The 27,643-nt window shown below is 37.2% G+C and overlaps 1 protein-coding gene across 5 annotated transcripts; it reads right to left on the bottom strand.

The window, feature by feature from the left end:
* Positions 1-1,308: 1,308 nt before the first annotated feature.
* CDC7 (cell division cycle 7) lies at positions 1,309-25,747 on the bottom strand. Of its 5 annotated transcripts, none has more exons than XM_025368150.1 (12): positions 25,690-25,747; positions 24,737-24,914; positions 19,099-19,182; positions 18,639-18,774; positions 15,362-15,455; positions 15,129-15,271; positions 13,732-13,981; positions 13,001-13,096; positions 12,050-12,228; positions 11,168-11,250; positions 6,783-6,932; positions 1,309-3,030 (listed from the first exon to the last, which is right to left on the bottom strand). In XM_025368150.1, the coding sequence occupies exons 2-12, from the start codon at positions 24,849-24,851 to the stop codon at positions 2,636-2,638; spliced, it is 1,725 nt and encodes a 574-aa protein (XP_025223935.1). In that variant the 5' UTR covers positions 24,852-24,914; positions 25,690-25,747; the 3' UTR covers positions 1,309-2,635. The 5 variants fall into 5 exon arrangements, with proteins under 5 accessions (XP_025223935.1, XP_025223915.1, XP_025223924.1 ...); XM_025368130.1 differs by having other exon boundaries at positions 25,619-25,720; XM_025368139.1 differs by having other exon boundaries at positions 24,737-24,880; positions 25,619-25,720.
* Positions 25,748-27,643: the final 1,896 nt, after the last annotated feature.

The raw sequence follows: 27,643 nt of genomic DNA, 5'->3' as shown, positions 1-27,643 counted from the left end.
TAACTTGACACAATATTAACTACTTCTGATTACTTATCTGGTACATGTTTGATAATATCTACCTTTCAAGAAAGGAAGACAGTTCAGACACATAATTTGACAAAATTAGGAAACAGCAACATCAGTTCTTCCAACACAGGAAAAAATCTGAACAGTTGACATTTCTGTCTGGTGTTAGATGATGTTCTTTAAAGACCACAGACAACATGCACAAATGTAGGCGGAAACAATACATCTGCTGATACTGGCAGACAGCATTACCCGCCAAATTTGGCCAGTTTGTTGAGATAAATAACTTTTCAGTGACGTGCAGGGCTGAAATTACATAAACAACAGAAATTACTAAGACTTAAGCCTATGAGTTTTGTGGGTTTCAAGATTTTATGCAATCAATATCCCGACATCTGTAACACTATTTTGTCCCTAAAATGCTGATGCCAGGAACAGTAAGATTAACGTTTTACTTGATGACTTGTTCATATCTTGAAATAAACGATGATTAATTCTTAGAATAACCATTATTGAACCACATTTTTATTTAGGTCATTAAGACAACTATAATCATCTCCTTATAAGGAAAAGTTTCATTAAAAATGCTAGAGCTCAGCCTGTTTCAAAAACCAATACTTGTAGCTTGCTATATTAATAGTTCTAAATGTCTAAGGCTTTTTAAGTGAAAATACCCTTAAGTTTTATCGAGCCTGAGCAGTAGGAATTTTTAAAAACTGACAGTGAAAAATAGCTGATTAAGAGGAAATGGCATTAACTAGTTACCTTCTTAGTCTATCCCTAGAAATGACTATTTTGCCTAATTCAAATCTTTTAGAAACATTTCCCATTATTTAAAAATGGTCTTCAGAAGGCGTAAAAACCTAAAGAATATGCATATAGAAGCTCCCTGCCAATTCTGATTTAGCACATTAGGAATATTAGTCCAAAATTGAGGCAATATTCTTCAGTGGGACTGAAATTCCCTGAGAACTAATTTGTAACACTAGGTATCTTTAAAAACACTAGCTCCCTTTTACTTCCCCCTCAGGATCAATCAAGTTCTTTGCCATTAATGGAAAGTTAAAACAACAGCCCTGAATTTTAAACTTTCTTAGAGAATGTCTCCCTATCTACCCTTTTGGTAAATTTTTCTTTCTTTTTAATTTCTGAATATGTGTTAATATGACTGTTTCATTAACATGCTACCTATTTGCTGAAGAAATATCATCATTTACCCATCTCAAAAGAAAACTATTCCCAGTGGTCAATTTTAAAAAAAAAGCTATTTTTCAAATGAGTACTCTGACATAAAAAATATAAAAGGATAACTTTATTAAATATACAAATTCAAGAGCATTCAATTTTTTTTAAGATTATGGCATAAGACAGAGCAGATCAATGGTAATGGTTTATATAGATATACCCTATAATTACCAAACAGATTAGGTAGATATACTGATCTACCAATGCTCAAAATAACAAAATGAATATATGTCCCTCAACTATTTCTATATTTTATGACTACTAAATGGGAAATCTGTCAGCTGACCCAACCACCAGACTTTTTCCCATAGGAAGTTTGATATGCTGTCATTGATATATATCATTTCTGAATAGGGACCTCTATCTTGGGTCCTTTTCTCTTTGCCTACTTCATTTTCTCTCTTCCCAACCCACCTAAGACTTAGTCAAAACAGGATACAGAGATCTGGATGGCTCTATGCAGAGGAAAAATCTCCAATAATACTGTCAATTCTGTATTCACTTTTCCTTTCAGCAGCTACCTAATTATATCTAAGATGGTGTGAAAAAATATACACCTCAAAAAAGAAAAGCATTTGGACTATCAATCTTCACCTTGGTCCTGCAGCTTCCCTTTATCAACCAGTGTATATATTATTTTAAATTCCCAACTGTAAACACATACAATATTTAATAAAACATCCAGAAACTTTGTGGTCAGCACCATGTAATTTCCGAGGAGAATGTTTTTGGTAGGGGCAGAGAAGGAAGAAAATCGAGAAGCCATTAAGAAAAAATGGCAATTCACACTAAAATGCTTTCATAAAGTGTTTTTAAAAAATGGATAAATTCAATTTTAGGTGATACTTTGCCCCATGACCAACATTTCCTCATTGTTTTAGTGTTCATAAAAGGCGTAATATGTACCTCTAGAAAAGGAAATTATCTTCTTTTCTTACATTGTTAGAGCACCAGCACCAGGTTGAGTTTCCCCAAAGTATACATAGCTCATAACTCTAAAAAAATCTACAAATTAAGTCTTTTGATTCATTTAATCCTCATCACATCCGTTAATTTTAATTAATTAAAACTAAAACTGCTCCTTTTTCTGCATATGTCAGTGAAAAGTAATTAGGGAAACTAAAAATCTGACCTAATAAGGAACCCACCTAAAATCTACTTAGGTAGGTTTAACTCAAAGAAGATCATGTTGTTAGTCCCAACAACTATCCCAGGCATTTTAAGTATTCTTAATCTATATTTTAGAATGTGCCACCAAACACTAAAATGTTAAAATAAATTATTAATCCTGCTCTGGTCTCTAAACAAGAACTTATGGCTATTACAAAATATTCTTTTTTATTCTACCTCATAACAGTAAACATTAAATGAAGATCCATCATCACAAGCTCATATCTTTAAAAAATGGATGCAGCAAAGCTTCTGCTGCTGTTATTCTTGAAGCTGGATTTAGATCTAGAAGTTTATCAAGCAGGTCATAAGCTTCATCAGGTACCTCATTCCAGCCTTCTAAATTGGTAGTATACTCATCAAAACAATACCCACAGCTATTACTATCCCCCTTTTTAAATGAATTCCCTGAGTATTGTCCTGGAGGTGTTTGTATGAGGCGAGAAGCTTTATGGTCAGTCTTCTCTGAAACAGCTGGTTGATGAGAAGCAGGTCCTTGTATATCACTTGTTAACTTGGGAGTGTTAGAATCCATACCCCTGAGTCTCTCACAGAGTTTTCTCAAGTCTTGTGCTGGAACTTCTTTGCTACATAATATTGATTTCCCTAAAAGCAAAAGAAGAAAAAACAACAACAGAAAAAGCCATTTTATTATTTGAGTATATCAGAAGCCTCTCTCATGAGAAACATGAAAGTTCAAACATATGCTTTATGGACACGGACACACAAACACACACACATACAGTGAGATAGAGCACCACATGCTATATTTAAGTTGTATGTGAATTGCACAGTGGGAGATAAAGTGAGAGATAGTAAGTAGAAAGCAGTGACTTACTAAGCTATGCCAGGCACTCACTTGACTCTGCCAGTTTCTCAAGCTTCATCTTATCCTTCTACAATCTTTAACTAGCTGCAGCTCCCACGCCCCCACTCTACTTCCTTTCCAGCCTTCTATGTCTTTGACTACATGACTCCTGTCTTTGCCTATGATGTCCTGCACTCCTTGTGTGCCCAGGACACTCTCACTGGCATCACCACTCAGATCAAGAATCACCTCAGGCTTGACACCCTCAGAGAGAATTGATCAATTTCAGCTTCTACTGTATCTTGGGAGGAGTTCTACTATTATTTTTGCTATCCTATATATGTCTGTCCCACCTAGTAGACTGTGAGCTCTTTGAAGGTAGGAACTATCTTATCTATCTTTGAACCTCTCAAACCCAGCTTATGCCTGGTACATGTTAGGTGGTCAGTTAATGTCTGTTGGACTAGACAAAAAGGCATTATTCATTTCAACAACTCTGTTCAAATGGCAACATACATCCTTAGAGATGCTGTTCTTGACCAACCTATCCTAAATGAGCCTCTTCCCTCCCCTTTTCCTTTTATCTTTCTCAGTACCACTCATTTCTCATAGTACTTATGTTCTCTCCCTCACTAGAATTTAAGCTCTGTCAAAGTAGAGACCTGCAATAGTACTTGGCATACATAAAGCCCCAATAAATGCTTCTGAATGAACAAATAAACAAACTATATCTCAGTTTTTAAAAATATAAATGTCTGAAACAACTTCCTGATGGGTTTATTATCAGATGTGCAAAAAGAAGTTAATCACGCAAATGGCAATCATGTATTATTTTTGCCTTGCATTTACTTATTAAACATAAATGTACTAAACAATAAGTACCATAACATTTAGATGCTTTTCTGGGAATGTAGATTGTCAACAAAGTCATTAATCTGGCTGAGGATGATAAAAAGTTACCTTTCCCTATTCTGAACTAACTACTGGACTGATGTTTAACTAAGCCAGGGGAAAAAGAGGGGAGGGAAAGGGAGGAAACAAAAGAAACAATTACCAAAAACCAAATTCTATGAGGATACAATATGCCAATCCTTTTTTACTTTTGAACTGATTCTATCATTCCTATTCTCTCTGGAAAATCAGAGCCAGAGGGGAATACTCACATAGTTTTTTATTCCTTTATTAGCTTGTTCTGAAGTCATAAAATAATTAATAGTATATGTTATCACATGTCCCCAAGTTATACAATATGCTTTTTTTTATATGACCAAAAAGAAGATTCATTTATAACATTCAGGAAAAATAACTCCAACTAACACAATCGGTCAACATACTTTGTTACAGACTACTATGTGTCAGGAATTTGTTTCAGCTCAAGACTTTTCTTTTTAATTTATCCAATACAATTCACTGAGTACTAAATGACAACCCACAATGGAGCCAGGTTTAAGGGCTGAGGACAGTGGAATAGGTTACAGATAAGAGAAGTAAAGGTGATCTCACTGCTAATCTCAGCTACGTCATTTCTTTAGGTTACAAAGGGGAACACAGTTGTGTTTGTTGAAATTTTGAGGCTTTTATACTCAGTCCAAAGTTATAGTAAGATCTGACTAAAATAACTACAGATGTCATACTAACACAACTGAGACAAGTCCTATGGCATTATTTTTATTATTTGTTTTTTGAGACAGTCGTGCTCTGTCGCCAGGCTGGAGTGCAATGGTGCAATCTTGGCTCACTGCAACTGCCGTCTCCTGGCTTCAACTGCAGTTCTCCTGCCTCACAGCCTCCCGAGTAGCTGGGACTACAAGTGTGTGCTACCATGCCCAGCTAATTTTTGTGTTTTTAGTAGAGATGGGATTTCACCACATTACCCAGGATGGTCTCATCTCATGACCTCATGATCCGCCCACCTCAGCCTCTCGAAGTGCTGGGATTACAGGTGTGAGCCACCGTGCCTGGTCCTATTTTTTTTTTCAAATATGAAAACAAGTATTACAATGATAAATCTCTAAAAGCTCTTGCTTGCTATCATGGCACTTGATCTGGAGTATTTTTGTGTCAGATGTTGTACTTCCATTGTTGGCCCTGATTATAACTTGGATTACCAATGGGGAGATTCAAGCTCTTCAATAAAATATTTTGGTGTTGGCTGATAAACTTCATGTTCATAAACCTCTCACCAAGTTATTCAATAGTAGATGAAAGTTTTCTCAGTTGAGAATAAACATACTTGTTATGTTTATTATTATGTAAGAATGCCATTTCTAAGATATCAATCTTGTTTTCCACTCATGGTCACTTTTCCCTTGTATGTATTATTTCATCCTATTATCTTCAAATAAAATTTTCTTACAATAAGTACAAGATAGTTACAATTGTGGACCGACTTTGCTGTAGAAACATATTTTGGCAAGCCTCCATTAAGATGAGGCTTTCTTCACAACCACCAAGTTTTTCTTATAGATTGGACTATAGCACTAGTGCATAAGCTAGGGCAGTAATTTTTGCAGTGGTTCTTAAACACCTGTAGTTTCTTAGTCAAAATCACTTGTTTTTTCAAACTAACAAGGCTGGAGCCTTCCTAAGTATCTTATTTTTCTGAATCATATTTTCCAAGAATAGGTAGAGTGGGCAGACATATGTATTTCTTAAAGATTCTCAGATAATTCTGACATGCAACCCCGGTTAAGACCCGCTGATCCTGGGGCTGGGCACAAGGCAGCCCAGCTACTCTTGAGGTAGGCTGGTTGAACCTTTATCTCCTGGGGTATTCTGTATTGTGTGGTAGTAAGCTGACTCAATCCCACTTATTCCTTGGAAAGCATTAACTATAACTGAGCTTGGAAAATAAACATTAAACGGGCATTTGAGTTCAGACTGTTGGCCACAGCAAGGCTGAGATAATTCTCACGTGCCCTATGAAGTACACTGCACATCCCAGTCTTGAAGAACTTGCATGCTAAGGAGATGACATCCATGTCCAATATATGTTTACAATAATATCCCATCAGTTAAGGCCTTCTATGCATTCTGCTTCTCTGCTACCATAAACCTACACAACCTGACAACACAAATTTCTATTCTCTTCCCTAATCCTTATTATACTGTATTAATAATTGTTTACTTGTTAGTATAGCCTAGGATCATTTAAGGCAAGGACACTCTAAGTACCAAGACATAGTACATCTGATGTTTAAAATACAATAAAAAAGTAAAACATATTATTAAAGGTAAATGTATGTAATAAAAGTCAAACCATAACTAAAAGGAGTTAAGATTTTACTCCTTATTCCTACAAAATTATACAGGTAAACTTTAAATACTGCAAAAGGTATTACTTGTGCTTAATAAGATTAAATGATTATATGTATAGAGGAGAGATGATACGTTTATTTTCAAGCAATTGAAGAATTTTCTACTTAATATTAGAGAACTTTATCAAGACTGAATGTTTATTTGTAAAGAAAATTTCATAATAATTTATTAAGTGATTTGTAGGAGATAATCAAAGGCATTCTGTTTTGTTCTATAATACAAAACTGCTTACCAAAAGTTTTAGCAGCTTGGATAGTTTCTCTGGATCCCCGAATTGTCATAATTTGGGCCAAAGCAGTTAAATCATCACTTGCTTTATAAAATGGGTATCGTCCACTAAGCAAAGAAAGAAATATGACACCTGCAGACCACATGTCAATTGCTGCAATAGAAGACAAATTTTAAAAATAAATTTCAAGTCTATAATTTTATCATCTAAATCAATAGTCCTTAACATTTACTATGCATTAGAATCGCCTTGGGAGCCTTAAAAAATTCAGATGCCCAGACCCAGAGATTTTGATTGAACAGTTCCAAAGTAGGGCTCAGGCATCAATGTTTTAAAAAAAGTTCCTCAGGTGATTTTAATGTACAACCAGGACTGAGAATCCTCACTGCAAAATGTTTCTTTCTTAAGAAACATGTTGGTAAATTTAAAAGGATACTTAATCATTAGGAAACAATAAGTAAATGAACATTTTATAGGATCAAAAGGAATCCAAAAACAGCTAAGAGGGAAAAAATCTGAATGATCCTTGAGAATTACATACCATACTGGTCAAAATGCTTTCATTTTAATGAAAAGTAATGAACACTAGAAGCTCTTCTTCAGCTGACACTAGCACCAACTGCTGCTATAGAAACCTTTAAAAAGTATTTTATTTTTATTTTTTTGTGGCTGTAAAGACTTTAATTTTTCTGAGTACACAGTAGATACATATATAGATGAGGTATATAAGATGTTTTGATACAGGCATGCAATGTGTAATAATCACATCATGGAGAATGGGATATCCATTCCCTCAAGCATTTATCCTTTGTGTTACAAACAATCCAATTATATTCTTTTCTTTTTTTTTTTTGAGACATGGTCTCGCTATGTGGCCCAGGCTAGAGTGCAGTGGCACAGTCTCAGCTCACAGCAACCTCTGCCTCCCAGATTCAAGCAATTCTCATGCGTCAGCCTCCTGAGTAGCTGGGATCACAGGCGTGTCACCATGCCCAGCTTTTTTTTTTTTTTTTTTTTGTATTTTTAGTAGAGATGGGATTTTGCCACATTGGTCAGGTTGGTTTCAAGCTCCTGGGCTCAAGTGATCTGCCTGCCTCAGCCTCCCAAAGTACTCTTTTAGTTATTTTAAAATGTACAATTAAATTATTGACTATAGTCTCCCCGCTGTGCTATCAAATACTAGGTCTTATTCATTCTTTTTTTTTTCGAGATGGGGTCTGGCTCTGTTGCCCAGGCTAGAGTGTGGTGGTGTGATCTCGGCTCATTGCAACCGCCGCCTCCCAGGCTCAAGTGATACTCCCACCTCAGCCTCCTGAGTAGCTGGGTACACGGGTGCACACTACCACACCCAGCTACTTTTTTGTATTTTTGGTAGAAATAGGGTTCTACCATGTTGCCCAAGCTGGTCTCGAGCTCCTAAGCTCAAGCAATCCACCCGCCTTAGCCTCCCAAAATGCTGGATTATTCATTTATAACTATTTTTTGTACCCATTAGCAGTCCCCACATCCCCCACACCCTCCCACTACCCTTCTCAGCCTCTGGTAACCATCTTTCCACTCTCTATGGGTTCAATTGTTTTGATTTTTAGATCCCACAAATAAGTGAGAACATGTAATGCTTGTCTTTTGGTGCCTGGCTTATTTCACTTGACATAATGATCTCCAGTTCCATCCATGTTGTTGCAAATGACAAGATCTTCTTTTTCATGGCTGAATAGTACTCCATTGTGTGTAAGTACCACATTTTCTTTATCCATTCATCTGTTGATGGACACTTAGGTCGCTTCCAAATTTTGACTATTATGAATAGTGCTTCAACAAACATGGGAGTGCAGACACCTCTTTGGTACATTGATTTTCTTTCTTTTGGGTATATACCTAGCAGTGGGATTGTTGGATCATGTAGTAGCTCTATTTTTAGTTTTTTGAGGAACGTCCAAATTGTTTTCCAAAGTGGTTGTACTAATTTACATTCCCACTATAGAAACTTTAATCTTCTTAATTCTGGCTGTTAGAGATTACGACCAGCTCAACTTGATGTTAAAAAGTTTTTTGTTTTTTTTTTTTTTAAAAGGGATATCTCTCCTAATTGTTGACCTCCTAGTATCACCAGGTTATTTGCTCTGTTCCTTCGGCTACTGTATCACCTTTTTTTTTTTTTTTGAGAGGGAGTCTCTATTGCCCAGGCTAGAGTCCAATGGTGCAATCTCGGCTCACTGTAACCTCTGTCTCCTGGGTTCAATTCTCCTGCCTCAGCCTCCGCAGTAGCTGGAACTACAGGCACGCACCACCATGCCCAGCTAATTTTTTGTACTTTTTAGTAGAGGCGGGGTTTCACCATATTGGCCAGGCTGGTCTCAAACTCCTGACCTAGTGATCTGCCTGCCTTGGCCTCCCAAAGTGCTGGTATTACAGGTGTGGTGAGCCACTGTGCCCGGCCCCACATGCCTTTCTTAGCTCCTTTGGTACCTCTGCCTGCTCCTTCAATGTTTTCTCCAAGCCTTAAGTGCTGACTAATGTTCCTCAGAGTTTTAACTTCTTCCTCTGTATACTCTCCCTGATTGGTCCATCCACTTCATGGTTTCAACTGTCATTTATATAATGATGACATTCAACTGCATTTCTAGCCCAGCTCCTTCGCTGAGCATCAGACTTAACTTTGATTCTGTTGGATATCTCTATTTGGATGTCCCACAAATACCTCAAACCAATTATACCCAAAACCAACCTTACTTTCCCCTATAAACCAGTTACTTCTCCTTTACTCTCCACCTTGGTTACTGGTACACATCCAAGTCTCCCAAGCTAGGAATCTGGTAAATATCCTGAATGCCCTTTTCCCTCACCACACCACACCCAAATTCTACATCCAATTATCCACCAAGCTCTGCCTTTTCCAACCCTTCACTTTTCTTTTTATTCCTATTACTAATACCCTCATTCACATTTTCATCCTCTCACCTGGAAAAATTCATGCCACCACTCTCCAAAAGCTAAACTGTTTGAATGCCTGCCAGAATGATCCATCTAGAATATACCACTGCCACTTCTTTCGCTTGATTATATGTACAGTATATAGTCCAAACTGTAACAACTGTGGTCTGACCTTGTCTACCTCATTCCAGGTTTATTTCTCACCATTCCTCAACTTGCATCTTAATATTCTAGCAAAATTAGACCTTTTTTTTTTTTTCGAGATGAAGTCTTGCCCTGTCGCCCAGGTTAGAGTGCAGTGGTGTGATCTCAGCTCACTGCAACTTCCGCCTCCTGGGTTCAAGTGCTTCTCTTGCCTCAGCCTCCCGAGTAGCTGGGATTACAGGTGCACACCACCACACCCAACTGATTTTTGTATTTTTAGTAGAGATGGGGTTTCACCATGTTGGCCAGGCTGGTTTCAAACTCCTGACCTCAGGTGATCCGCCCATCTCAGCCTCCGAAAGTGCTGGGATTGCTGGTGTGAGCCACTGTGCCCGGCCAAAATGAAACTTTTTTAGTTTTCTGTATGCTGTTTCTTGAGTTCCTTGGCTCATGCCTCTATGCTAACCTCCCAGCCCAATTTACATTCTAAGAGGTCACTTCTTTCATGAATTGCCTTTCATAATCTCTTTGGGTTAGGATAGTTAGATACTCCTTAAATACCTTGTATAAGTTTTACTACCATACTCAACAGGTTATTTTATAATTATTTGATAGTGTGTCCTGATTAGAGTGTGAACAGATGGTCTCATTTATTTATTTACTTTATCATTAGCAAGCAAGAACAGACATTCAATGAATGAATGCATTTCTTCAAAGCCCATAATCCAAGTGAACAGCAGGATCCATCTATTCATTCAAGATGTTTCCTGAATTCCAGCTCCATGGTAACTTTTTAGATTATGGAAGACGTTTTTCTTTTTCAAAACCTTCTAACTGCTATTATATTGTTTATATAACAAAAATAATTTTAATCAAACACAATTATATCTACATCACAGGAAACTTTTGAGGTATTAAGCAAGCAAATAAAATGCTTTAAGTCTTTGGTTGGCAAAAACTATTAAACATAATTTTTTTCCCCCACAAAGCTGATGTCAACAAAATTCTATAGATTACATTTTGCGTATTTATTTACAAGATGGTAAGATCATCTTGTAAATAAATACGCAAAATGTAATCTATGGAATAAACTGTTTAAAAAAAAAAGAGAGGCAACATTAGGATTAAAAACTTTCATAAAGAATAGCATTAGCTCAAAAATAGGAATGCCACACTGCTAGAACTGCTTACATAACTTAAATAAAAGCAGAAGAGCTCAAATATTAGTTATAAATAGACAAAGATCATAAAATAAAATACATCTGGGACAATCCATTTTAATTGGGTTCTGTATTTCCAGTACAACATACCTGTAGTTTGATTGGGGCACTTTGTCAAGACCTCTGGTGCTCTGAATCCTGGTGTACCTGCCCTAGGGGCAACCTGCTGACGCCTTATGATGAAATAAGATTTCTCTAGTTATGTTAAAGTTGAACTATGTAAGTCTAAAAGATAACATTCATCAATTTAGTTCACAGTAAATTTTGCCTCGATACCTATATAGTAAGTGTTACTATGAAGTAAATGATAATCTAGTGGGATAAAAAGCCTCGATTTTTCTTCTACTGGTTTTTACTCCCTCTACTAGTTCCCCAGATTTACTCCAGAAAGGTTTTAAAATAACCTCCAAGAAGAAAAAGCAGTAGTGGATAATAAGAGCCACAATAGAAAAATAGAACCCAATAGCAATTCACAGGTATAAAAATTCATTTCTGTTTGGAGTAACTGATCGCAGATACACTTATATATTTGAGTTAATCAGGAAAGGCTTTATGAAAGCCAAGTCTTGAAGGAAAGGGAGAAATTTATGAATCAAAGAGTTGGAGGTGGGAGTAAGAGAGGAGCTCTTACTGTTTGGTTCTGGTTACTCCACATAAATGGGAATAAAAAGAGAAAACAGAAAAGATTACATCAGCAAGCAAAATGTGTGATTCGAAGCTTCTAAAAGCCACCCCATCCTACTTATTTGCATATAAGAACAAATGTGTTTTCCAGAGTATATCCGTATTAAATAAATAATATATGAAAACTGTTATCATTTGCTCTTCAAGGTACTACTGCTGTGCATCAAGGCCCACTGCAGTTCACTGATCTGTATTGATCCCTTGCACTCACAAAATTATCCACCCAAATCAATGCAATTTCTAATGGCAGCATGCTGGTGATTTTATAACACCATCAAAACACATTACCTTGAAAGGCAAATACTACAAACTTTATCTGTTGCATAGCAGTCACAGGTCAGGCTAGCTGGGCAAGAACTGGCAGTTTTCCTCATTACACCACTATTCATAACTTTTGCAGAAATAGCCTTCTTTTTTGTTGCTAACTTTCTAGACAGTACATCCACAGTCTTTGATTGCTTCATGAGCTGTAAAAGAAAAGTCTTATTTTTCTATTTTCATGACATTTAACACGATGTCCTAAAATGCTAGTATGGCAAAAAGCAATAGCGGAAGCATAGCTTTAAAAACTGCTGAATGGCTACTGGACGATAAATAAACAGTTGTCTATTAAAATGTTTAAGGTCTTGGGTTTTTCTGCAAAGTTGCCTTACATTAAAATTTACTCATTAGTCCTAGCTTGGCCAATATTTGACTTATACTTTATTAGAACTTTTCCTGATATATTACAAAAGTATAAAACAGTTATGTTCTAGTGTCTAACTCCATTTCAGAACTGTAAACTGCACAAGTACATTGGCTAAAATCACAGTTTTAATTTGTTGCTCATGCTGTCTAGCTGTCACAAGATATCCTAAGTCAATCTGAAATCATCTACGTTGATGATGATTTTGTTAACTTTACAAACATCTTTACACTATCAACTATGTGTCAGAACAGTTAGCTAGCTGTATGGAGCTCACACTCTAGCAATGACAGAAAAGCCCTTAAGGTTCTTCCTCTAGAGAAAGAGCAGTAATAGTCAGCTAACCAAAAATGAGAAAAAATTCCACCAGAAAAGTTCAGAAAAAAACTGGAGAAAACAAGTTTTGACTAAATGCTCAAAGCAGTAATACCTTCTGCCAAAGCCAAACTCTACTTTAAAAAAAGTTCTGATAATAAATGTTAATCTAGTTATTACCTAAATTCTCTTCAGTGTATGACTGACTGATCATTATGCTATTAAGCTACATTACTTACTTTCACTGCAGGGCTCTCATGTGAAATGGAGCTGTGTATATTGAAATTTCTTTCTCCAAAAACAGAGCGCTGGACAGAAAGGCCTACAGATCCCTCCTACAATACCAACAAAAACAAGGAAAATAAGGATTATATCTGTAACACTTTCTGCCAGCTGTACTCTGCCATAGTTTTGAAAGAGTTAAGTGAGATGAAACAAAAACAGCTGCATCCAAGTCATTCTCAGGCACCAAACCACTTCTGTGAAAGGAGAAAATAGTCTAGACAGAATTCAACACCCATACAATGTTATCATAGTCCACAAATATATGTAACTAAAAAAATTCAAAAACCACCTGCATGGATGTTACATTTTGCTGTGCAGCTAAAATGGAGATAGACACTTCAGAATTCCTCCCCTATAACTAATGCTTTCTTTTAAAAAGGATAATCTGAACTTTTTAACATGCAGGGAAAATGTAATATTTTCCATTTTTGTCATAAAATATGATTTCATAGTAGGTAATGACAAATGTTATAAACGGACAAAGTAAATTTTAGTTTTAAAATAGTAACCAAAATGATTCAGTACAAATCTTAGTGAAAAGTTAATCAACTGAATACATATAACAAATGTTAAAAAAAAGTTTTTTAAATTACAAGTACTATCCTAGTATTGTATCTCCCTCTGTTGGCTGAAGGAGTACATTTCTAAAACAGTGTCAGTACTTAAGAAATAAAAGAGAGAGAACCTTTCCATCTTTTCCTTGTTTAATCTGAATTTGTGCATTTGTGTAGGGTCTTTTAACAGAAGCTTTTGTGGTGGACTGCTGATCCAGCTCCTTAGGTACTGGGCCACTCAATGGAATCTTGTTTCCTGTGATTATGTGGGATTTGTTTTGTGAACACCTTTCCTGCTGAGCTTCAGACTGGACAAATTTGAGAAGCTCTATTTTCGTGTCATGGGTTCCTTGGGCCAAACCAAAGTCTACCAAGGCATACCTAAGAGACAAAATTAAGCATTTTTACTTATCTGTAACAATTAAAGCTTAGTAACATTGTAATACTCTCAAACCATCCTCATAAAAACTGTAATTCTTTTTGGGATCAATTAGGAATTTATAACATTCTGCTGTTTTTTTTGGGGGGGGGGGAATTTATAGCATTCTGGAAAAGAAAAAAAACATAAGTTTTCCAGACAAAGTAAGAATTTAACATCTAACTTAGATTGCAAATTAAGAGGTGTCCCACAATCAATCAAATGTTCTCTTTTTCCAGTGGTCTAGGTTCATAAGGCAGAAGAGGAATACATAACATAAACACAATCCTTTGTTCTTTGATGGTGGCAGAGATGGCATCATAGCAGATAATTTCTAGTTAAGCAAGTTTAAAAAATTAAAATCATGGTTTTAAAATCTGATCCAATTAAAGAAAATTTAAGTCAGGGGTATAAAAGCTCAAAAAAGAAGTTATAATCTTACTATGTTCAATACGATCCATTATATAGAGGTATTTATGTTATTTTCAGCTTATAATCATAATCAGCATTAAAAAGTATACATAAAAATAAAACTTTCATATTAAAACAGGAAATTGGCTATCATGTGGTCCAAAGAAAAATGAAGTCCAGAGTAACAGACATGTCTAAGGTCAAAAATTATTAGACTCTAAGTCTGTTAGTTCAGGCTATTTCCACTGAATCATGGTATATCTAATAATGTACACTGTTCCACGAATACAATTTTATCTTCTTCTTCACCACAGTTCCCTTCCCAATCACAAAGAAACTGAAACAGAAATAATCTGTGCATGGCTGTTGCAGTATGTTCTATCTAAGAGATATAGGTCAGAGGATACAAAGTAGCAGTTATGTAGGATAAATAAATCTAGACCTAACACACACTCTGAAGATTACAGGTAATAAAACTGTATTGTATATGGGATTCATGCTAAATGAGTAAATTTTAGCTGCTCTTGCCATAAAAACAAAAATAAAATGGGTAACTGAAATATTTGCTTCACAATAGTAACCTTTTTACTATCTATTTATGTTATAACATCATGTTCAATACCTTAAATATAGACAACAAAATTGTTTTTTAAAAGAGAAATAGGGTAAATATTTTTTGTAGTAACTCTTCATACTTACTTTTTCAAGCGCCTATTATATAAAAAATTGCTGGGCTTAACATCACGGTGAACAATACCAAACTGATGGATGCGTTTCAAAGCTTTGAACAGATTAAACATATATTCCCGTACTTCTTGAAAGGAAAGAGAATTCAAAATGTCCTAAAATAAAGTTATGAATGAAATGAGTTACAAATATTGTTTGCAATGAAATATTCAGCTAATAAAAATTCAAGAAATATTAAAACCTACCAAAAACGACTCATGCTCCAGATATGGCATAGCAATAACTACATGATCATTCTTCCTAAAGCAGTATTTAACTCCCATGACATTATCTTGCCCCCTAGTGGAAAAATGCACAACGAACTTTTAGAGGAAAAGTCAGAGGGACTGAAACTTTATGTCTAATTTTAAAAACCGCAATTTTAGCAATGCATACATATTGCTGAAAACTGACTTAAAATCATCATCACATAATATAAACATAAGTGACTTGTGTTCTTGTGTTAAAGTTTTCTTTTAAAACAAAAATAGCACCAGTTTTGACGTTACTATAATAATTCCAACGAGGTAATTATAGTTGTAACTGGGGAAGTGGCAGAGTGAGAAAAAAGGGAAAAGATTAATAAGACTTAGCAGATAAGATGGTAACAGTAATAAATAAATTAGGGTCACTAAACTAATAGATCATACAGCCAGGATTTGAACCCAGGCATTTTGCTCCAGACATATGCTCTTAATCACTATGCTACACTGCTTCATAAAAGAGTAAAATAGGACAAAGGTGATTTCTATGATTTTGAGCCTGAGTAAGAAAACAATAGAGATATCAAAACATAAGTAAAGCCAGTAAAAGAAGCAGCTAAAACCAGACCTCATCATTTTGATAGAGCTATCTAGATAAGGGACTAAACCTTAAGTAAGACAAGTGAGAAGTCAGTGAGAGTACTTGCAGAGAAATGATACCTAGAGACATGAAAATTAATAGTGAGAAAAGAAAACTAAGCTTGGAAGAAGTCAAGTTAGAGAGCCAAATAGGAAAGGAATTTTGAAGGAGGAGTTATTAGCATGGAAGTCAAAGAGAATAACAACTGAGGGGAGGCTTTTAGTTTGGCAAAGAATAATTAACTGGTAATTTTTAAGACAGCAATTTAAGTGGAAAGGAAGAAACAAAACAGAAGGAAGGAAAATATAACACAATGGAAGCTGAGCCTAAAGACAATTTGCCTGACTGCGTTGTAAGATCAGATGAAGGCATTTTTAGCATGTACCTTTTTAAGCACAAAAAAAGAAAAAGTGGTAGAGGGAGACAGTTAAAGTATAGAAAAAGGAATGATCACATTTACGGTACAAGAACGTATGCAAGCGTTCTTTACAAAGGCCATCTCATTTTCTTGTCTTCTATAGTACACAGAGGGCTGAAACAAACAGGCTTACTTATTCATTCATTCAATATTTAGTGGGCACTGTTATTTGCTGTTAGGGATTACAGACATTAGTAATGCAACAGTGAATAAAATTTACAGAATTTCTGTCCTCATGGAGTTTACTACCTAGTGGACAATACAGATAATAACAAGGTAACTTATAATGACAGATTATGGTAAGGGCTTTGAAAGAAATCAAAAGATGCTATGACAATTAGAAGAAAATAGGAGAATCTAATTTAATTCAGAGAAGACATCTTTCAAGCAGTGTCACTCTTTTTTTTTCCTTAGAGACAGGGTCTTGTTTTGCTGACCACGCTGGATGGAGTGCAGTGGAGCGATCGCAGGTCATTACAGCCTCAAACTCCTGGGCTCAAATGATCCTCCTACCTCAGTCTCCCAAGTAGCTGGGACTACAGATGTGTGCCACCCTGCCTGCCCAATTTTTAAGTTTTTTGTAAAGATGGGGTCTTGCTATGTTGCCCAGGCAGGTCTCAAACTCCTGGCCTCAAGCAATCCTCCCAAAGTGCTGGGATTACAAGTATGAACTCCTGTGTCCAGTTTCACTCTTGCTCAGATCAGAAGATAAAGGGTCAGCAGGCAATGACTGGGAGAGGCCTTCCTGAATGGGCAAACAGTCTGGGCAGTGGCCCTGAGGTAAGAAAGCTCTTGAGACAAATTTGATAAACTAAAGAAATGGAGCACAGTGAAGGAGGTGGGAAGATAGGCATGAGAAGGTTGAATTTTTTTTCAAAGTACAAAGGGAAACCATTGAAAGATTTTAAGTGGGGGAACTAATGACCCAATTTAAGTTATATACATATATATTTTATATTTTAAAGATCATTCTGGCTGCTGTGTGAAGACAGAATGAAGGGGAGAAAGACGCAGCAGGCTACAGTTATAGTCTAGGCTTCAGCTGAGGTAGTGGCAGAGAAGATAGACATGGATGAACTTCTAGATATATTTTAGAGGCAAAATGGCTAGGACTTAGTGATTAATGTGGTTTAGGAGAGAAACAGAAAATGAGGATGATTTCTAGGTTTCTGGCCTGAACAAGTGTGTAGATGGGCCATTTGCAGAGATGGGTAGATAAGAACATTTGTTGTGGTGGGGTTATTTCTGGCATGTTAAGGTTTAGTTTTGGCATATTAGGTTTGAGATATTTATCAGGCACCAAGTGGAAATGTTAAATAGGCAAGTGGATATATACAAACCGGTAGTTACAATAAAAGGTCTGAGATTAACTATATACTTGTGGGAATCATTACTTTAGATCATGTGGAAATGGAGGATGCTAAGGAGAATACAGAGAAACCCAAGAGCAAGCATGAGGAACTCCAACATTTAGGGGTCAGATAGAAGTGGAAGAGCTGGCAAAGACACTGAAAATGAAAGGCCAAACGAGGGAAGAAGAAAACAAGGAGGGTGTGGCAGTACAGAAGTTAAGATAAGGGTTCAAGTCAGTTGTGCTAAATGATGCCTAGAGTAATGGCTGACTCTATAGTTTCCAGTTTAGAGGAGAACAGCCACAGTGAGTATTTAGTGAAAGGGAGGTGTGAAATGAAAACAATGTATGCAGATAATTGTTGAGAAGTCTGGCTGTTAAGGGGGGAACAAAGAAATGATGGAGCAGGTGGAAGAAGGAGGGCAGTTTAGGAGGATAAGATACTAAATCATGTCCTTATGTTGACAGAAATGACCCAGCAGAGAGAAACCATACCAGATGATTCCATTATTCTAAATAAAATATTAGATGAGGTCGTCAATAGCTGGGGAGATGTGAAATGTGAGCTCCCTACATTTACAAAATAATGTAAACCATAAAAGCCAAGGTTTATGATTTGGCAGGAAGGTTACAAAAAGCAGTGATAAAAGACAGGAAATCAAGCCGAGCCTCAAGGGAAATCCAATCTAAAAGAATTACTATAAATTTAACTAACTATTGCAAGGTTAGAAGGAAAGTGCTAGCAAATTGCAAACACTTGACTGAAAAATGTATTTAATTCACATACAATCTCCTCATCCCTGCTAAGCATCTACTTTAAAATCTTATAAATTATATACAAGTTCAATTAAAATATGTTTAAATTGCCTACCCAGCCACTGTTAGGCACTGAAGTTCCGCTGCAATTCTTACAGGATGACTTGTTGGAATCAAGTGTTTTAGAGCAATTTTCTCTTCAGGTCCTACTTGTAACTGTGCTGTGGCCAAATAAACAGAGCTGAAAGTGCCTGTAAAACAATGTATTAAATTTTTCAATATCAGGGTTTTAAAAAATGTTAATGAAACAATTCTAAAATAGATTGTAAAAACTGTTTCAATGGCATAATAGATTAAAACAGGATTTCATTTTACTGTAAATATTTATTATTTATTCTTTCTTTGAGGTTGAAAAAGAAAAGCTGTTACCATAATTAGTAATAAAACTACGGTCTTAATAGTCTAAAAAGTGGTATATTTTTCAATAAGAAGTAGTAATGAAAAGCAAGATTACAAAAGGAAAACAGGAGGGAAAAAAGACCTTGTAAAAATAGTAAAGCATATCCCCAAATTACCTTCTCCAATTTTGTCCTTAATCTTAAACACATTCCCAAGCTGTGGTACAGCTTCATAAAGCTTCTCAATATCTTTTTTAACACCTTTCAAGGAAACAAAAATTTAGACTTTTAATCAATGACAGTATATTTTATAGTTTCTTAAAATTTAAAAAGCTAAATGAAATTATAAAACATAATTAATTATAAATAAAAGTTTTAATAAAACTTGTAAGATTAAAACCCTATCAAGTTGCTATAACTCACACACACCTCTTGAACAGGCAAAAATGACAGTCCCATAATTAAATACACCAAATTTCTACTATACTGGAATTATATACTAATAGATACATTGTTACTGTATAGATTACAACATGAAAAACCATCAAATTTTTAAAATGACTAAACAATTTGTGCTGTGATCACTAGATGGCATGACAAGGACACATTGCGATGTTCTTGAAAACTATTTCCCGTAAAGATACAACATCTTAAAGGCTTGGTAAAATTTTACGTATTGAATATTCACCCTATATTTTCAGAGAGAAGGCCTACTAAAGCTCTCAAGCATGTAAAAACGTATTTTTAAAAATTTGTCCCAATTGCCAGTAGTACTCTCTATCCTTGACTACAGATAAATTGCTACTTTTAAATAAATATCAGTTCTTTATAAAAATGTACATAATTAAAACAAGGGAACACAATAATACAAAACCCAGTAAACTACTGGATACAGAAGATAACTAGGTAAGACTCTTCAGATTTTATTACAGCATCTAGGCTCTACTAGCCCTATGTAGCATAAGTTTAAGACATTTTCAAAGCACTTGCACATACCTTATCTTTTCAGATCTTCCTAACAGTACTGTGATCTTGGCAGAACAGGAATTATTATCCTGATTTTTCAGATAAGGAAACTCAATTCAGGGAGGTTAAATCATTTGCCTAGTTTCACAGAGGTGTTGCTGATGTCTAGAGAACTTATTCCTTTATTTTAATTATACATATATTTTCTAATTTTCTTTCTTTTCTTGAGATGGAGTCTCACTCTGTTGCCCAGGCTGGAGTGCAGTGATGTAATCTCCAATCACTACAATCTCTGCCTCCCGGGTTCAAGAGATTCCCATGCCTCAGCCTCGGGAGCAGCTGTAATCACAGGCGCGCACCACCATGCCCGGCTAATTTTTGTATTTTTAGTAGAGACGGGGTTTCACCACATTGGCCAGGCTGGTCTCGAACTCCTGATCTCAAGTGATCTGCCCACCTTGGCCTCCCAAAGTGCTGGGATTACAGGCATGAGCCACCACACCTGGCTAGAACTAATTCATTTAAATAAATACTGTTTTAAAAAATGCTCAGCAATGGGCATGTAAAAAAAACTAATAAATATGGTACAGCCACTAAGAGCTTGGTCTAGTAGAGGAAACATGTTATCATTCTTAATACAAGGTGATACCTGTAATAAAAGAATGCATATACTACTAGGTTGTGGAGGATTTCCGAAGGTGATAGGAAGCCTTCAGTTGATGGCTAAGTTTTGTTCTGAAGCATTCACCAAGTAGTGAAAGTCGAATACAACACTTTAGGAAAAATTAACTATGTCTGTAAAGACAGTAACAAGAAAAAAAAAACAACAAAAAACAAAAAAGGCTTGGATGATTAGGGCAGGGGGAGGGCTGAGAGACAACGAAATACAATGTGGCCTGGGATGGTGGCTCAGGCCTGTAATCCTAGCACTTTAGGAGACCAAGGCAAGAAGATTGCTTGAGGCCAGGTGTTTGAGACCCCATCTCTTAAAAAAGTTAAAAACCAACCAAACAAACAAAAAATTAGCTGGCTTTTGTAACACAGGCCTGTAGTCTCAGCTACAGAGACTGAGGCAGAAGCATACCCTGAGCCCAGGAGCTTGAGGTTACTAAACTATGATCATGCCACTGTACTCCAGCCTGGGCGATAGAAGAGGGAGACCCTGTCTCAATAATAATAATACTAATAAAAGAAATAGAATGTGGCTGAGGAAGAGAAGAGAGAATGCACATGAAAGCTACAGAAAGTTTTTAAGAAGAAAAATGACAAGTGGAGAACAGATGTGAAGGGGAGGAGAAACATTAAGGGTGCTTCCACACCAGTACTCACTTACTATGTACCTACTCCTCTTTACAAAACTCAAAATGTTTATTAAGGTTTCCTGTCACTTCAGAACAACTTCAACAATTTTAAACAACAGTAAAACTTCCTGGCAACCAAAGTGAATGCAATATCTTCAAATTCTGAAGTGGGAAACGAGAGCAGAAAGCAGAAAAGTGCATTCATGTCAAAAGCTGGAAAACAGTACTAAAGACAGACAAATGAAATAGACTTTGAGGATTGGAGGAGGACCCTGAAAAGTCTATTATAATATGCTAAAAATTATTTAAATGCCTCTATTTTATACATGAAGGTCTAGGTTTCTATTTTGACATTTTAAGTAACTTTTGTTTTCTGCTACATAATATATCCAAGTTGGTTTTAATATATCAATACTCTCCTTAACTACACTCCTTGCCAGCCTGTAGTCTATCCGTAATGCAGCAGTCAGTCAGCTTGCAACATAGCAAACAGTTTAAACAGAGTGTTCTGATAAAGCTAAGTCACCTTGTCACGATTTTGCTCAAAATCTTAATGGTTTCCACATCTCACTCCATTAGAAAGTCTCTTCACATGTCTCTTTGACTTCACTCCAATTACCTTCTCCATTCTAGCCACAATGACCTCCTTTGCTATCCTTGAATGCTAGGCACACTCCCATCTCAGGGTCTTTGTACTTGCTGTTTCCTCTGTTTGGAATGCTCTTCCCCAAATATCTGCACAGCTCACTCCTTCACCACCTTGAAGTCTTAGCTCAAATATTACAGAAGGCTATGACCAACTATACTAACCAAAATTACAATCTCCTTCCCCAATACTTCCTATCTCCCCTTCCCTTTTACATTTTCTTTGTAACACTAATCCCTTTTGAACATTAGTATTTATTTCTTTTGTTTACTGTCTGTCTACTGTCTAACTATCAGGGTGTTCATTTCTGTTTTATGCTTTGATTTATCCCTAGCACCTAAAAAAGTGTCTGTATATAATAGACACTTTCTTTCTCACTTATTAAAACTTGGCATATCGTAAGATACTTAAAAAAAATAATAAAAGCTTACTGGCCAGGCATGGTGGCTCACACCTGTAATCGCAGTGCTTTGGGAGGCCAAGATGGGAGGATTGCTTGAGGTCAGGAGTTTGAGACCAGCCTGGGCAACATAGCAAGATCCTATCTCTAAAAAAACATTTAAAATTAGCTGGGTGTAGTGGCACATGCCAGTAATCCAAGCTACTCAGGAGGCTGAGGCGGTAGGATGGCTTGAGTGCAGGAGTTAAGGCTGCAGTTAGCTGTAATTGCGCCACTGTACTCCAGCCTGGGTGACGGAGAGACCGTGTCTCAAAAAAAAAAAAAAAAAAAAAGGCTTGCCAAATTAGTGAAAGAATAAACATTTGACCAATATTATGCCAGATAGTTTGTGCATTATAGCATTTTTCTTAATAGGAAAAAATAGAAACAATCTATAGGGTCAACAGTAAAAGGTGATTAAATATAATATACAATGGACCTTAAATCCAGTTGTAGAATATTTACTACATCAGCAATATTCAAGTTATATATTAAACAAAAAATGGAGATCAGAAATAAGATCTCATACTCCGGTTCAGGCAATATTTCAATAATGCAAAAAGACTTTATTTTGGCTTTCTTTACTTCAAAACTTTCAATAATCATGTTTATCAGAAAAATGTTATAAAAAATCTTACAAATATCTCAAAATAAAGAGACATGCTATTCATCCATTACACTAAGTACTTTACTTTATATCCTTACATTAAATCATTCATTCAAATATTTTCAAGCACCTACTATGTGCTGGACACTGTTAAGCTCTGGGAATGCAAAGATATATAAAACATCCAATCAAAAATATAACTTCAATAAGGAGTAAAGCTGATAAGGTGCAGGGATATACCTGTCTTATGATCTAATTTGATTTACTTTCCCAATTAGATTACGAGACTGTTACGTGCCTGGACCTCATCAGCTTTACTCCCCATTGAAGTTATGTTTATATAATTTTAGCTGTTATTAAGGATCATATTTTAAAAAGAGCTGCAAGAGTAAAGTTTTAGCATGTTTTACAATTTATCGTATTATTTATAATGTCCAATATTCTGTTACATAGACGCTACAAAACTTTTGAAATCTGGAATAAAATTCACCCCATTCTTTACTTCCCAGCGGATTTTCAGAATATTAGAATAGTGGCATTCTCCTAAACAAGATGCCAGAACCAAGTCAGAGTCATCCATTCAGATACTCTGCTGAAGTCACAACATACTTCAGAAGCCAGAGGAGATACTGCCACCAAGGGGCTTACAGTGGAGACAAAATGCAGAATCCTAAGCGATAGAAAAAGAATACTACAATGACTGTGTTACTGTGTTATGTGTCCAATGACTAGTAACGGAAAGATGAACTAAAAAAACAGCTAACTGCTGGAAAAATGGAAAGGAAGAGGAACAGTATCCACGAAACTGGATGAAAGTGGCATTTTAAGATTATTCTAGCACCAACGTACCAGATGAACTGAAGGATGGAAAAGTGCAAGCAGGCAGCATAGGTGAGAAACTGTTGTAAATCAGGAACAAAGTGTAAGGAAATGAATTAATGTGGTGGAAATGGGAATGGAAAGAAGACACAATGCCATACCTATTAAAAAGAAATAAAGCTAGGTGACGATATGGGGAACAAATAAAAAGCATCAGCTGAAGATTAAAGTTTCAAGTTTAGGTAACTGGGATAAATGACTTCCATCAAAGCAGAAAGTATGTGATGTCATATTTTTCTAGGGTGGGGTTATAAAGAATATATGGACAAAAGGTCAAAATAAGTATCTTTTGGACAAGCACAGAATTCACTTCAGACAAAGATGGAAAAGATCTGGCTACCCTTTCAGGAAAAAAAATACAGTCAACTAGAATTCCTCTATTTAACAAATATTTATTATTAATAAATACCTACTATGTCCCAGGTCCTGTGCCAGAGCAGAAATGAAAGCACACATGCGAGTGTACAAAAGCACGCACTGCTTGACCCTGTCCTCTTCACCCCAAGGTCTGGTTTACGGCCAAACAACATTTCATGCTCTACACTGAGATATGGTGCTTTATTATTGCTACAAACATTTCATATTTTTTTCTCTGTGAGTTCTGCTTTTGAATACTTAAGTGATGATCTCCAGTGTCAATTTCTAAATTTAAGCTTAAGGCAATGTGGTGAGTAGAGACAAGAACACAGGTAGAGAAGAGAAATTTAATTTGGGCATCATCAAATTTCTGCATTCTTAGTTACCAATATTGATGACCATAACAACTTCAACTGTAAAACGGGTTGTATTACAGTCTTCCAAATTGCAATTCAGTCCTACATTTAGATCTTATGAAGCTCTGTTTTAAAACACTGTCCTATAGAAACACACAACTCACTTTAAGATTCAATCTACTTATTTTTTGAGAGCAACTGAAAACACAGAATTGTTGCCTGAAAAATCTCTGCAACTGTACATCTTTGGAATTAAACACATACCTGCAAGTTTAAAATTCTGCTCGTTTTTTTTTAAAGAGCCTTCAGCCTGAGACCGGTCACGCTGGGGAGAAAAAGCCATTGGCTCATCCATTTGAATCCCCAAAGACGCCTCCATCACAAGACAATTGGGATGCAAAATGCCAGCTAAGGGGTTACATCCACAGGGGAAGCAAAGCAGCTGTAAAAATTAGAACACTGGAGAAGTTTACATCACTCGCTAAACCACGCACTAAAAACATGCCACTGCCCCCAAAGGGGCAAACATTTTCAAACGCACCATGTGTCCAAACCTCCACAGTAGGGCATACTGTGGCCTTTTCTAAGGAATTCCATGTGCTTTATTTTCACCTATCAGAAACGCCGGCAGGGGGCTGCAGGGAGAATTTCCCGGCTTGGGTACCCGCGCAGCAGCGGGCGCAGTGGGAAACGGCGAGGCTGCGAGTCCGGCGTAGCCTGCGGGACCGCGTGGGGGAGGGGCCGAGCGCCGGGGGCGGTTTGAAGTCAGGAAAAGGACCGAGGGAGAAAACCGTTTCGCCACTGACAGGGAGCGCCAGGAAGCTCGTCCAAGGCCCCACGCAAGTTGATGGAGAACTGATACGACCCTGGCTACGAGTACTGGGCGGAGGAGGAGATGGCTTAATGAATGGGAATCCTCCGACCAGCCCTGGCCGCGAGGTCAGCCGAAAAAGACCGGCTTCCCTCGGGCCAGAGACCGAACCAGATGCTTAGTGCGCAGGCGCGCGACTTTCCCGCCGCAGGTCGGAGGGATCCGAAGGGGGGCGGGGAAAGGAACTGCACGGCGAGAAAACCGAAGTCACCATCCAGAATTCGTTCCTAATCCCTCACAATCCCGCGCCACGGAACAAACCGTCTGAAACTCACGGTTTAAGGGAGTACGACTTCTGGGGCTCCCCAGATGCCTGGGTCGCCGTCTCCAAGAGCTCCCCACCTACCGAGTGGATCGGATGCGCCTGCGCAACACTTCCCGCCGCAGCTCTCTTTGCACATGCGCACACTAAAGCCCTCGACCCAGCGGATTCCGCTACTGGGCGCTTGCGCAAGAGGGTGGGGTTTCTTCCCGCCGCCTTGGCCAGCTGGAAGAGCGGTTACGGGAATGAAACCCCGGGATGATCTTAAAAAACAGGGTGAACCATAAGGCTAAGGGCTCAACATGATTTCCAGGAAAGAAACTAGCTCAGAGAAGGAAACACCCTCAGGTGCTGCTGACACATCCCTATATACCGTGGCCGCACAACACTTGGGTACTCCATGGATAGAAGGCACTTTCTTGACTCTGCTTTTATTTCCTTTTCATTGAGTGCCCTACTTTCCGTTAAAAACAAGCAGAAAATGCTGATTATTTGTGAGTGTGTTAGTAGAAATTAGCACAGTGGCAGGAGGGCAGTGTGTACTGTTTACTGAGTCCTTGGCTCCGAGGTAGGTGGGTTTCTAGGGGCTGAAATCATAGTGAGCAAGACAAACACCATTCCTGTAGGAAGCTAAATTCCAATGAAGCGATGACAATAACGGATGAATACATGAACAGTATTCTTTCCGGTATTGATTACTACTTGAAGGAAATAAAACGAAAAGATGTGATAGTGCCTAGAAAGGTGGCATCTAGATGGTCAGGGAAGCCCTCTCAAAGAGACCTAGATGAGAAAGAGCTGGCAGGGAGACTATTGTTCTGGCAAAGAAAGGACAGGGCAAATGCAGAGAGAAAGGAACTTGGTATGTTGCAGGGGCAGGGCAGGAAAGGCCAGTGTGGGGGAAGCATAGTGAGTGAGCGGCAAGATAGTCCCAGATAGATGAGAGTGGAGAGTTAGGCAGAAGCCAGACCGTGGTCCTTGAAAGCCAGGGTAAGAAGTTTGGCTTTTATTTTGAGTACAATAGGAAGCTATTTGAAAGTTTTAAAGCAAGGGAGTGATATGATCTATGTGTTATGAAGAGAATGGATTATAGAGGGGCAAATGTGGAAGCAGAGGAAATAGGATGCACTTCATGTTTAGGAGAAAGATAATGGTAGTTTGGACCAGAACAATGGCGGAAGAAATAAAAGAAGACAATGGGATTTGGTGATTGGCTGTGGAAAATTAAGAAAAGGGCATCATCAAGAGTGAATCTTAGGTTTTGGGGCTAGCATATGTGTGGGTGGTAGTGCCACATAGAAGGGAAGTCTGTGAGGTAATGGGTTTTTATTGAGTGAGGTGGAAGAGAGTAAATCAAGAATTCTAGTGTGGATACTGAGAAAGAGAAAAGCAGACCGTGACATCCAGGAGATGGCCTGGTACTACCAGCTTGGCTTGCCGTTGCTTTGAGCTGGCCTGGCAATCAAAGCTAAGCATTTTTATTCTTCTGTTGAACATAAACAATTTCACAGAACATCAAGACAAGACAGAGTTTGACCATGATAGATCAAGACAAAAGTAAGATCACTCTGTAATCATACCTGAACATAGACAAAACATCAACATTGCCCAAGCCATACAAATGATCAAATATCTCCTTATCCTGGCTAATACGAGCGCCTGTTGCTTCTTTACCAATTATAGTTTTAGCCTCAGTCTAGCCTTCCTTCTTTCTACATAATACTTACTAAAATACCCAATTATAGAATTATCCTTGCTTCCTTACAGCTTCCAATCCAGACCAAAGTCCCTCTTTCTTGAACCCTTCCATAAATCTCCTAACACAAACTCAATTCTATAACAAGTCCTTTTTAACACCCTCTTCCTAAGACATCCCATGGTTCCCCATGGTGTGCATTCTCATGTACTGAAACAAGCAATAAATCCAAGTTGCTCAGCTGTAGTTGTGTTCCTGGTGGTCATTGTCTGGAGGATGTTTACAATAATCAAGTTCAAGATATGCAACTGATGATGTCAAAGAAACAGATGAATATATTGG

Source organism: Theropithecus gelada, chromosome 1 (genome assembly GCF_003255815.1).
Source record: "Theropithecus gelada isolate Dixy chromosome 1, Tgel_1.0, whole genome shotgun sequence".
NCBI classification, from domain to species: Eukaryota; Metazoa; Chordata; class Mammalia; order Primates; family Cercopithecidae; genus Theropithecus; species Theropithecus gelada.
The sequence above is the reverse complement of the archived record's forward strand: the minus strand, read 5'-3'. Positions and strand labels throughout refer to the sequence as shown.

Excerpts from the sequence above, each read along its gene's own strand:
- CDC7 (XM_025368150.1), bottom strand. The coding sequence starts at position 24,851 with ATGGAGGCGTCTTTGGGGATTCAAATGGATGAGCCAATGGCTTTTTCT. Across the intron at positions 19,183-24,736 it reads GCAGAATTTTAAACTTGCAG|GTGTTAAAAAAGATATTGAG; the intron begins GTATGTGTTTAA and ends TTTCCTTGAAAG. Across the intron at positions 15,272-15,361 it reads TGGAGCATGAGTCGTTTTTG|GACATTTTGAATTCTCTTTC; the intron begins GTAGGTTTTAAT and ends ACTTTATTTTAG.